The 13,225-nt window shown below is 46.0% G+C and overlaps 1 protein-coding gene across 1 annotated transcript in view; it reads right to left on the bottom strand.

The window, feature by feature from the left end:
• LOC110174574 (seizure protein 6 homolog) overlaps positions 1–13,225 on the bottom strand; it is a 258,856-nt gene that overhangs the window by 33,129 nt on the left and 212,502 nt on the right. The window contains exon 10 of the mRNA XM_055166715.1: positions 783–979. Within this exon, the coding sequence (XP_055022690.1) occupies positions 783–979 (197 nt within the window). The remainder of the gene's footprint in view (positions 1–782; positions 980–13,225) is intronic.

Here is a 13,225-nt window from a genome sequence, read left to right as displayed (position 1 = left end):
TGTAGGTTGCTGTGCGTAGCGTGACCAAATGTGTCCGTACATGTCGGTCAGCCTGCAACGTACCGAAGTGCAAATGCGAACGATGTGCAACGATGATTTGTACAAGAAATTCCACACTTTCCGTTGCGTTCGGGACAAGTGTGAGTCCATGTGCACAGTGTATAAAGCAGCACATACGTTTCGGTGTCCAGCGGGAAAAGTTTTGCCAGGTGAGAGTCGCGCAATGTCGATGACGAGTCCCCACCTCCCTCCCCCCGTACGGTGTCCTGGTTTTGACAAACGCAAATCTGGTCACACTAACCTGTATTCACCTGAGTCATGTCTTTTAATCTGACAGAAGTTGAACCGCATCAGCGACACAAGAGCTGTAGTTTTATCTTCGCTGAGTTTATGCAAATTAGCGATGCGGTTTTAAGTTTCGTTTCTGCAATTTGTTAAAAAAAACGCCAAATCAATCTAAAAACCACTTCGGCGACAAATGCAAGGCCCACACATCACTCTTAGAAGGTAGAAAGCTCTGAAAAGTTGCATGCATGAGATGGGCCCTTTAATGTCTCTCTCTTCATTGTTTTTTTATGATGAAAATAAACTGCTACTACTACTACATGTGTCACTGAAATAAACAAATCCGATCAGACGTACTGGAGGGAGTGGGGACCAGACTGACATCCCTGTCCCCGTATAAAAACATACAGAGAGACACCAGAGTGGATTCGTCGGGCTATTGTGTCCAAATAATTTCCCTTGTGGATCAATAAAGTCTAACATTTGGGATTCCTCACCAAAGAAGTGCACCACGAATCCGTTTCCGTATCCGTAGACGTTGGTCGCCGGGTCGGACTGGAACTGGATGGTGACGTCGGCGGTGGAGGTGTAGAGTTTGAACCTGGACTTGGAGCCGCCGTAAGAGCCCAGGACCTTCGCCGTGAGGTCGTCTCCGTCGTAGAAGGTCAAGAGGTCGTTCACCCCGATGTTCAACCTGCAGCGGACACAGAGGCGAGGGGTAAGGAAACTGCATTATTACACTTTCAGCGAGTCCATTTTTGGTTACTTTATTTATTTTTATTCGTTGCTGTTGGTTTCCAATTTTAAATCAGCCGGTTGCAGTTTCACAGTCTGGCTCCTTTGGCACAAGAAGAGACTGACCAAGCGTAACAAAATTATTTCTAGTAGCAGCTCTTGTTGTAGCTCTGTGTTTATGTTTTATTGTCAAATTCTGTTTCCAGTGGACAGTGTTGGGAAGGTGACTTTTAAAATGTATTCCCCTACAGATTACAGATTACTCACCCCAAAATGTAGTTTGTAACGTAATCCATTAAATTACTTAAAGGTTGTATGGAAGATTTTCCAAGGAAAGAGAAATGCAGCGACTGTTTGCCCTTTTTTAAATGTTGTGCTTTGCTCCTTTTCCCCTTCTCTTCTTCTTCCCGCGACATCAAAAACTGACTTTCTTTTGCGGCGAACTGGTCGTGGATTCTTGTCGGCCATTACAACAAACTTTGTGCAAACTGAGAGGAAGCTACAGTTCGAAAAAGACGGCAAGAACCGCTGCGCTGGTTGAGTAAATGGCATCGGTGCGTGAGAGGCAAACGTAAACCACGTAATCCCCGCGCGCCGGCGAGTCGTTGACGCTAGAAACGTAGGGAGTTTGATTGACAACCTAACAGCCAATAGAAAATGAGGTAGCCTTGTTATCTATTGGCTGATGTTTATCTGCCCTCACCCTGTCCACAGTTGATGGATTTTCATTCTTTTTTTTTTTTGGTCATCATAATTACAAGGCTGCTGCGTCTCTATATTTCTATTTTTTGAACTTTCATTGACAATTTAAACAAACAAAAAAATCCTCCATACAAAAGGTTGTATGGAGGATTTTTTTTTTTAGTTTCAAATTGTCAATGAAAGTTTAAAATACCATTACAGAGACGAAGCAGCTTTGTAATTATGATGACCAAAAAAAAAAAAAACTATGAAAATCTATCAACTGTGGAAGCAGTGAACGAGATAAACATCAGCCAATAGAAAACGAGGCTCCTCATTTCCTATTGGCTGTCAGGTCGTCAATCAAACTCCCTACGTTCTAGTGTAACTGACTCGCCGGCGCGCGGATTACGGTGGTTTACGCGGATTCTTAAGAGGCTTTTTCAAACTGTCGCTTCCTCACAATTCGCACAAAGTTTGTCGCGACGCCGAGAGAATCCCCGACGGTTCGCCGCAAAAGAAAGTCGGTTTTGAGGTCGTGAAAGAAGAAGAGAAGAAGGAGAAAAGGAGCGAAGACAAACTGAGGTGATCTGAGATTCCTTCAGCGACGGCGCGACTGAAGCGGACGAAGGGTCTAAAAACTGACACGTCGGTCGCTAAATTATTCTAGAAGAAACTTCACAGTAATTCTGAACGAACTTAATGTAAACAAGCTGTTTCTAGAGTAAAAAAGGACTGTCGCTGTATTTCTCTTCCTTAAAATCCCCTACAACCTTTAAGTGAGTATGTAACTGAATACTTTGGATTACTTAATATTGTCTTTTTTTTTAAAACTAATATTGTAGTGCACATCCTGAAAATTCTTGTTTGTTCTTTTCAAATTGTGTGTTGAGTCCAAGTCCATGAACAGACTTTTGTTTTACTGTAGAGACGCAAAGATGAAGAATTTTATTGCTAAAAACACAAAAAACCATTTTTATTAACAGATTAACAATATTATTTGATAGAGGAAATGATTTTTATGAGACACTGCTGCTAGTATGTCCACCTACTGTTAGTGTCATATGGTTTAGACCTGGTTTAAGACCTGGTTTAGACTGGTTTAGTCCTGGTTAGACCTGGTTTTTAGACCTTTTAGACTTGGTTTTAGTCTGGTTTAGTCGGTTTTAATTTTGATTTTTCCTGGTTTTAGTCGTGGCTTTAATCCTGTTTAGACCTGGTTTAGCCTGGTTTAGACTGGTTTTTAGACCTGGTTTTAGTCCTGGTTTAGTCTGGTTTTGATTTAGGTTTTAGTCGTGGCTTTTCTGGGTTGAGACCTGGTTTAGTCTGGTTTAGACCTGGTTAGTTGGTTAGTCTGGTTTAGACTGGTTTAGACTGGTTTTAGTTTCTGGTTTAGTCCTGTTTAGTCCTGGTTTAGACCTGGTTTAGACCTAGTTTTTAGTTCTGGTTTTTCTGGTTTAGTCCTGGTTTAGTCCTTGTTTTAGTTCTGGTTTAGACCTGTTTAGACCTGGTTTAGTTCTGGTTTAGTCCTGGTTTAGTCCTGGTTTAGACCTGGTTTAGCTTGGTTTTAGATTGGTTTTAGTCTGGTTTAGTCTTGGGTCCTGGTTTAGACCTGGTTTAGACCCTGGTTTTAGTCTGGTTTAGTTCCTGGTTTATATTTTGGTTTGGTTAGTCCTGGTTTAGTCCTGGTTTAGACCTGGTTTAGTTTGGTTTAGCCTGGTTTTGACCTTTTAGTTTTAGACCTGGTTTAGTCCTGGTTTAGACCTGGTTTTAGACCTGGTGGTTTAGACCTGGTTTAGACCTGGTTTTAGTTCTGGTTTAGACCTGGTTTAGACCTGGTTTTAGTTCTGGTTTAGTCCTGGTTTAGACCTGGTTTAGTCCTGGTTTAGTTTGATATAATTTCGGGTTAACGGGCAGGTGCGGTCCTGTCCTGCACAGGTTCGAGTCTCCAGACAGGAGTCTGGCTCCATTACGGAATAAATTAATCTTCCGTTCATTACAAAAATAAGGAGAAAAAGAACAAAAGGACGACAGCAGCGATAAGTTTGAAGAAGGAAGTAAAAAGAGCTGCACCTGTCGTATGTGAGAAAAGTGTATAAAGTTTATGCAGTGGAGTTTTACACACTTAAAACAGATAGAATAATTGTAAAATATAAAGTTGATTTCACCTATCGTGCCGGTTATTTTTAGACCGTAACGAGGGACCACTGTATATATGAATACACAAATGGACAAATAATCCGTCCATACATTCGCCGCGTCGTTGTTTAAGCTGCGGGGTTCAAAGCGTGCGAAAAAGAACTGCGGCTTATAGTCTGAAAATTACGGTAATATGATTTAATGCTGAAAATTCCGTTCTGTTGAGTCTCAAGTCACAGAAATTGAGTTTGGAATTTCATTATCGCTTTTTTTTTACGAAGGCCTATCTGCCCCTGAACTGTAAATGTACGTCTGCTAATGGTCACCAGAATCTCCAGCTCTTCTCTCTTCCACTTTTTGCTCTTTTTCTCCTCCTCTCGCCTCATGTATTTTTAAAATGACAGCATTAGCGGGAAAAGGGAAAAGGGGCGTCGGAGGCTCCGGGGGCATCGCATTATCTGCACTGATGTGGAAACGGACCAGTCACAATGATACGAACAGGGGCAGACAGGGGCAGACAGGGGCAGACAGGGGCAGACAGGGGCAGGCAGGCACAGGGGCAGACAGCAGACAGGGGCAGGGCAGGCAGGGGCAGACAGGGGACAGGGGGCAGGGGCAGGCAGCAGACGGAGCAGACACAGACAGGGGCAGACAGGGGCAGCAGGAGAGACAGGGGCAGCACAGGGGGGGCAGGGGGAGGCAGGGGCAAAGGGGCGACAGGGGCAGACAGGGGCAGACAGGGGAGCAGGGCAGACAGGAGCAGACAGGGGCAGACAGGGGGCGGGAATGGATGACAATAATAAAAACATTTGCGGTTTTCAGTGTTGTTATCAAAAAAGCACTGGAAAATGTTATGTTTTTATTTGAGTGCTACAGTCTGAAATATCGATATATCGTATCGTTTAATGTGATGATACAGTATCGATATCGTGAGCCGCTGTATCGATACATACAAAAGTATTTTTTTGGTATATTTTACTAAATAATTTAGATACAGCTACAGTTTTGTTGTGGAAGGAAACTCGTTTATGTGACACATTTTGATCATTAAAATGTTTGTGTTTGTGAAGTGGTTTAACAAAGACTTTAATATCACAGCCATGATTTAAACTTTATTTTTTATTGAACCGTATCAAATCGATTTGAAATATATCATATTGAACAGAAAGCTCACTGTATCGAGGTGTGAATCGTATCTGATACTCAGCCTCAGTCTTGTGTCTGTTTAAGTTCAGATTTCGTTTCGTCCTCTTTCTCTCTTTCTCCTTCTTCCTTCTTTCTTCTCCTCCCTCCTTTTCTTCCTTCCTCCTTTTCTTTCTTCTCTTCTCTCTCTTCTCTCCTCTCCTCTTCTCCTCCTTCTCCTCTCTTCTCCTCCTTCTTCTTCTCCTCCTCCTCCTTCCTCCTCCTCTTTTCTTCTTCTCCTCCTTCTCCTTCTCCTCCTTCTCCTCAACCTCCTTTCTCTCCTTCTTCTCCTTCTCCTCATCCTTCCTCCTTCTTCTTCTTCTCCTCCCTCCCTTTCGTCATCCCTTTCTTCATCTTCTTCTTTTTCCTCCTTCTCCTTTCTCCCCTCTTCTCTTCTCCTTCTCTCCTTCTCCTTCCCTTTCTTCTTCTTTTCTTTCCTTCTTCCTCCTCCTCCTCTCTTCTTCTTCTCCTCCACCTTCTTTAACTTCTCTCTTCTCCTTCTTCCTCTTCTCCTTCTCCTTCTCTCTCTCCTCCTCTCCATCCTCTCATCTCCTTTCTTCTTTCCTCCTTCTCCCTCTCCTTCCCTCCTTTTCTTCCTTTCTCTTCTCTTCTCCTTTCTCTCATCCTTTCCTCCTTTTTTTTCCTCTTCTTCTTCTCTTCTCCTTCTCTCCTCCTCCTCCTCCTTTCCTCATCCTTTTCTTCCTCCTTCTCCTTCTTCTCTTCTCCTTCTTCTCTCCCTCCTTCTTCTTCTCTTCCTCCTTCTCCTTCTTCTCCTCCCTCCCCTTCTTCTCCTTCTTCTCTTCTTCCTCTTCTCCTTTCCTCCTTCTCCTTTTCTCCTTCTCTCTCCTCTCTTCTCCTTCTCTCCTTCCTCTCCTCCTTCCTCTCCTCCTTCTCTTCTTCTCCCTTCTCCTCCTTCTTCTCCTTTCCTCATCCTTTTCTTCCTCCTTCTCCTTCTTTTCCTTCTTCTCCTCCTCCTTCTCTTCATTCTTCTACTCCACCTTCTTTTAACTTCTTCTCCTCCTTCTCCTTCATGTGTATTTGAGCCAAAACCCGAGCACTTTCCTCATTATTTCCTTCTTCTCTCTGTTCTTTCTTTCTCCTCTCTTTCTTTCTCCTCTCTGTTCTTTCTTTCTCTCCGTTGATCTGCCTCTCCTGTTCTCACCGACAGCAGCAGCAGCAGACGCATTCATTTTCCCACCAAAGTCAAATTTGTTGTGATTAAGCGAATCGGGGCTCATGTCGATGGCGGGGCATCTGGAGCAAAATCTATCCGAGCTGCGCAGACCAAAGACGATAATTAGATTTGGTTCAATTTGAGAAACACGAAAGAGAAAAGGAGAGAAAGAGAGAGAGAGAGAGAGGAGAGAAGAGAGAGGAGAGGAGAGGAGACAGGAGGAGTCTGAGCCTGGGCCTAAGGGACCAGCTGCCAACAAGATCCACACCACAAGACAATATGGAGAGAGAAAGAAAGAAAGAGAGAAAGAAAGAAAGAAAGAGAAAGAGTGAGAAAAAGAGGAAGAGACAGAGAAGTGAATCAGTGTATCATTCGTTTTTCAATATAAAATCAAAAATAAGAAAATGAAAAAAACTAAAATTTTCAGAGCGGGACCAGACCGGGACTGAGACCGAGACCAGACCAGGACCAGACTGGGACCAGACCGGGACTGAGACCGAGACCAGACCGGGACCAGACCGGGACCAGAGCGGGACCAGACCCGGACCAGAGCGGGACCAGACCGGGACCAGACCGAGACCAGACCGGGACCAGACCGGGACCAGACCGGGACTGAGACCGAGACCAGACCGGGACCAGACCGGGACCAGGACCAGACCGGGACCAGAGCGGGACTGAGACCGAGACCAGACCGGGACCAGACCGGAACCAGATCGTCACCAGACCGGGATCAGACCGGGACCAGACCGGGATCAGACGGGACCAGACCGGGACCAGACCGGGACCAGACCAGGACCAGACCTGGACCAGACCGGGACTGAGACCGAGACCAGACCGAGAACAGACCAGGGACCGACGGGACCAGACCGGAATCAGACCGGGACCAGACCGGGACCAGACCGGGACCGGGACCGACCGGGACCGAGTGGGACCAGAGACCGGAATCAGACTGGGACCAGACCGGGACCAGACTGGGACTGAGACCGAGATCAGACCGAATCAGACCGGGACCAGAGCGGGACTGAGACCGAGACCAGCCGGGACCAGACCGGACCAGACCGGGACCAGAGCGGGACCAGAGACCGGACCAGACCGGGACCAGACCGGGACCAGACCGGGACCAGACCGGGACCAGACCGGGACCTGAGACCCGGGACCAGACCGGGGGACCAAACCGGGACTGAGACCGGGACCAGAGTGGACTCCGAGCTTTGACTCCGAGCCTCTGCTTCTAGCTCTGGCCCTGCCTTGGGCTCTGAGCCTCCGGTCTGGTCTCAGTCTGGTCTCGGTCTCAGTCCCGCTCTGGTCCTGGTCTGGTCTTCGTCCCGCTCTGGTCCCGGTCTGGTCCCAGACCTGGATCAGTCCTGGTTCAGTCCGTACGTGGTGCAAAAGTCCGGCATCGCAGTCACTGAAGTCACGTGAACGGGAAACGGCTTTTTCCATTTTTCATTTAAACACAAAATCGAAAACTGAAAAAACAATCATTATCCGTTTTTTCATTTTGGTTTTGAAGAAAACTGTTGTTTTTTCATTTTCTTATTTTTGGTTTTATATTGAAAACAAATGAACGAATGATACATGGATTGAAGCTGTTTTCTAAACTTCTGTTTGTTATAATGTTGTTTTCTCGTCACAAACAAACCTGGAGTTGTGTTTTTTTGTTTCATTCACACATTTTTAACACACAAACCTGCAGATTTAAACTGAGAAAACACTGTTCCACCTTGTGATGTCATGGGGTAATACAGGAAGTTAGAGCTGTAGACCATTTTTCCACGATCTTTCTCAGGGATGTGCAAAAATATCGACATATCATTTAATGTGATGATACAGTATCGATATCGTGGGCTGCTGTATCGATATATCGCTATTATATCAGTATTTTCTGGTATATTTGACTAAATTATTTTGTTCCAGCTACAGTTTTGTTGTTTGTTCAGAGGAAGGAAACTCATTTATGCGACACATTTGACATTTTCACTGTTTTGATGTTTAAAATGTTTGTGTTTCAAGAAGTGGTTTAACAAAGACTTTTAGACTAGTAAAAAAAAAAAAAAGGAAATGACTAAATGACTAAAATTATGCTTTAAGGTTGTAATAAATTGTAAAAGATGATGAAAGGAAATGATGATGGTGAAAATAATATTAGTTAGTAAAGTATAGTGACTAAAAAATGGAGAAAAAATTTCAATTATAAATGGGCAAAAATATATCAATGTAAGGGAGCCTAGCGGTGTTTTTATGCTGCACTAACACATTACTTTTGTTTTATTTAACTCAGTTTGTGTCGGTGTCGTGTATTTGCATGTTTGTTGTTAATGTTGCTCTACGTTTTTTGTCTTTTGTTTTTATGTTGATTATTGTGTTTTGTTGAATATAAAAAAGACTTTTAGTATCAGCCATGATTTAGACTCTGTATCCACACATGTATCGTATCGTGGCCAATGTATCGATTGTATGTATTGTATCGGCAACTTCTTAATGATACCCCAGTATGAGCCCTGGTCTTGGTCTCGTCTCAGACTTGAGCACATTTGGACTCGGTCTTGTCTCGGTCTCGAAGGGGTTTGGTCTCGGTCTTGTCTCGGTCTCGAAGGGGCTTGGACTCGGTCTTGTCTCGGTCTTGAATCTCGGTCTTGGACTCGGTCTTGTCTCGGTCTCGAAGGGGCTTGGACTCGGTCTTGAATGTGTTTGGACTCGGTCTTGTCTCGGTCTTGTCTCGGTCTTGTCTTGGTCTTGTCTCGGTCTCGAACGTGTTTGGACTCGGTCTTGTCTCGGTCTTGAACGTGTTTGGACTCGGTCTTGTCTCGGTCTTGAACGTGTTTGGACTCGGTCTTGTCTCAGTTTTGAAGGCGCTTGGACTCGGTCTTGTCTCGGTCTCGAAGGGGCTTGGACTCGGTCTTGTCTTGGTCTTGAACGTGTTTGGACTCGGTCTTGTCTCGGTCTTGTCTCGGTCTTGTCTCGGTCTCGAAGGCGCTTGGACTCAGTCTTGTCTCGGTCTTTTTCTCGGTCTTAAAGGTGCTTGGACTCGGTCTTGTCTCTTGTCTCGAAGGCGCTTGGACTCGGTCTTGTCTTTGTCTCGAAGGTGTTTGGACTCGGTCTTGTCTCGGTCTCGAAGGCGCTTGGACTCGGTCTTGTCTCGGTCTCGAAGGCGCTTGGACTCGGTCTTGTCTCGGTCTTGAAGGCGCTTGGACTCGGTCTTGTCTCGGTCTCGAAGGCGCTTGGACTCGGTCTTGTCTCGGTCTTGAAGGCGCTTGGACTCGGTCTTGTCTCGGTCTTGTCTTGGTCTCGAAGGGGCTTGGACTCGGTCTTGTCTCGGTCTTGAACGTGTTTGGACTCGGTCTTGTCTCGGTCTCAAAGGCGCTTGGACTCGATCTTGTCTCGGTCTTGTCTCGGTCTCGAAGGCGCTTGGACTCGGTCTTGTCTCGGTCTCGAAGGCAAGGGGCCATGGACTCGGTTTTGTCTCGATCTCAACCTTTAAAAGTCTCGGTCTTGTCTCGGTCTGGACCCTCAGAGGTCTTGTTCTGGTCTCTGGTCTCTGTGGTCTTGGACAGGTCTCTGGTCTCTGTGGTCTTGGTTTGGTCTTGGTCTCTGGTCTCTGGTCTCTGTGGTCTTGTTCTGGTCTCTGGTCTCTGTGGTCTTGGACAGGTCTCTGGTCTCTGTGGTCTTGGACAGGTCTCTGGTCTCTGTGGTCTTGTTCTGGTCTCTGTGGTCTTGGACAGGTCTCGGTCTCGATTAGTCTTGACTACAACACTACAGGAAGTGCTCCTCTGTGTTTTTAAAATCCACACCCCTTCACTATAGAATCATTTGGATAATTTCAGCCCTGGAACTGCCAATCTCTGCTGATTGACTTGAAAACTACCACTTCATGACATCACAAGGTGGAACAGAGCATTTTGAGCTTTGGAGATGTAGATGTAGTAATAATAAAGAGTTGCTCAAACATGTGTGAATGAAACAAAACACAACTCCGGGTCTGTTTTTGACGAGGTAACAACACGTCTTAAATCTCACAAGAGTCCGTTTTGACGTCATACGGGACCTTTAATCTCGTAGTGTGAAAGCAGTTTTGTTTCAGAGATAATTGAGATAAACACAGAGAGTTCTCGCTGTCGTTCTCGACTGTCAACATCTCTACCCGCAAAAACGACGCGCGACTAAATAAACAGTAATTACTTATGTTGACAGACTTCTTTTCATTCTCCGGGTCTCATTTGTCTCTGTCACGGTGCACGGGAAAGGTGTTCACGGACTCACGAACGCGCACACGAACACACACAGACGCACACAAACACACACGCTTTAAATGTCGTATATGCAAATGAGTTCTGCCGAGTTCTGCTGCAGACGCCGTTTTTACACATGGGTGAATTATCGGACCTGGACAGAGGCTCGTGGGACGGAGGCAGAGCAGGACGGGCAGTTTGTCACGGCCCCAGTTCCTCCAGTTTTATGTGTGTTTTAGTTTCTTAGGCTAAGTTCAGACTGCAGGGCTTAATGCTTAAAGGTTGTATAGAGGATTTTCCAAGGAACGAGAAATCCAGCGACTGTTTGTCCTTTTTCAAATGTTGCGCATGCGTGAAACCACCCCCCCTCCCCTACAGCTCCTACGTAGAAACGCCTCCTCCCTCCTCCTCCTTACGCCAGAAACAGGTTTGTTTACAGCGCTGCACATGACTTGTAAACAACTAACTACAGTGTTGGTTAGGACAGGAGGAGACGGAGAAGTGAGGAGCAGAGAGGAGAGAGAGCGGAGATCGGGGCAGTGGCGGGCAGCGGGGAGAGGAGCAGGAAAGGGGTGCAGAGAAGGTTGCGCGGAGATTCAGTGCGAATGAACTAGCTACAACACGCAGCAGCAAGCGGACTCTTTCTTTGCCTTGAAAATTACGTTTTCAGACATAGGATATCGCTTTCGTGTCCTGAAAAACGTTTGTCTCACTCTTGGAAATAAAGTACGTTTTCATAATAAGCAGAAGTTTCCTGTCCAGGAGTAATTTGTGGACCAGTGCTTCAGTCTTTAGACCCTGCGTCTGCTTCAGTCGCGCCATCGCTGGAATGAATCTACAAGAATCACCTTAGTTTGGCTTCGCTGCTTTTCCCCTTGTCTTCTTCTTTCGACCTCAAAAAACGGACTTTCTTTTGCGGCGAACTGCTCCTGGATTCTTGTCGCCATTGCAACAAACTTTGTGCGAACTGCGAGGAAGATATAGGTAAAAAAAGCCGCTAAGAACTGTTGCGTTGGTGGAGTAAACAGCGTCTGTGCGTCTTGCGTCTGTGGACTGCGTGACAGTCGTACGTAAACCACGTAACGGCGGCGCAGGCAAGTCAGTTACACTAGAAACGTAGGGAGTTTGATTGACAGCCTGTCAGCTCACAGATAACGAGGCAGTGTCGTTATCTATTGGCAAATGTTTAGCCCCACCACGTCCAGAGTTGATGAATTTTTATTCTCTTTTTTTTGGTCATCATAATTACAAGGCTACTGCATCTATAATCTATCATTGACAATTTGAAACAAAAAAAATCCTCCATACAACCTTTAATTTGGATTTTTATTTTATTTTTTATGTGAAATCCGATGTTTTTGCGAGTTCGTTCACATTTCCAATTAAATGCGACTTGTATGTGACTCCAGTGTGAACATTAAAAACCCGTGTGTCATTCGTTCATTCGTTTTTCAATATAAAACCAAAAATAAGAAAACAAAAAAACAGTTTTCTTCATTATTTGTCTCCAAAACCAAAATGAAAAAACAGATAATGATTCGTTTTTTCAGTTTTCGATTTTGTGTTTAAATGAAGAATGGAAAAAAAAAAAAAAAAAAAAAAAAAAAAAGGATAACAGCCTGTTTCCTGTTGACGTGATTTCGGTGCTGTGCAGGACCAAACCGGGTCCAAGACCAGACCAGGACTGAGACCAGGACTAAGACTGGGACCGGACCGGGACTGGAACAGGACTAGACCGAGACTAAACCAGGACTAGACCAGGACTGGACCAGGATTAGACCAGGACTGGACCGGGACTGGACCAAGACTGGACCAGGACTGGACCAGTACTGGACCAGGACAAGACCAGGACTAGACCAGGACTAGACCAGAACTAAACCAGGAGTAGACCAGTACTGGACCAGAAATAGACCAGGACTGGACCAGGACTGGACCAGGACTGGACCAGGACTGGACCAGGACTGGAAAGGACTAGACTGGGACTAAACCAGGACTAGACCAGGACTAGATCGGGACTAGACCAGGACTAGACCAGGGACCAGGACCAGGACTAGACCAGGACCAGACCAGGACTAGACCAGGACTGGACCGGGACTAGACCGGGCCTAAACTGGGACTAGACCAGGACCGGATCAAGGACCGGACCAGGACTAAACCAGAACTAGACCAGGATTAGACAAGGACTGGACCAGGACTAAACCAGGACTGGACCAGGACTAGACCAGGACTGGACCAGGACTAAACCAGAACTAGACCAGGATTAGACCAGGACTGGACCAGGACTAAACCAGGAGTAAACCAGTACTGGACCAGGACTAGACCGGACTGGACCAAGTAAACTAAACCGGGACTGGAAACAGGACTAGACCGGGACTGGACCAGAACTAGACCGGGACTGGAACAGGACTAGACCGGAACTAAACCAGGACTGGACCAGGACTAGACCAGGACTAAACCAGGACTGGACCAGGACTGGACCAGGACTAGACCAGGACTAAACCAGGACTGGACCAGGACTGGACCAGGACTAGACCAGGACTAAACCAGGACCAGAACTAGACCAGGACTAAACCAGGACTAGATTAGGACTAGACCAGGACTGGACCAGTGTCATTAGTGGAGTATAAATATAAACGCGCCGCAGTCGTCGACCTGATCTCCTCCGCTGATGATTATTTATGTCATAAAAACACTCAAGTCTCTCTCAGTCTGGTCCGCCACCGTTTTCGGGAAAAGACCAGGACCGGGCGCTTGTTTCCACGGCAACGGACGCGCGTCAAGTATTTCTCTGCCACTCGTC

The sequence above is a fragment of the Boleophthalmus pectinirostris genome, unplaced genomic scaffold (assembly GCF_026225935.1).
Source record: "Boleophthalmus pectinirostris isolate CB_2022bp ecotype Guang Dong unplaced genomic scaffold, ASM2622593v1 HiC_scaffold_9, whole genome shotgun sequence".
In the NCBI taxonomy this organism is placed as follows: domain Eukaryota; kingdom Metazoa; phylum Chordata; class Actinopteri; order Gobiiformes; family Gobiidae; genus Boleophthalmus; species Boleophthalmus pectinirostris.
Note: the sequence above shows the minus strand (reverse complement) of the source record. Positions and strands in the feature narration are given on the sequence as shown.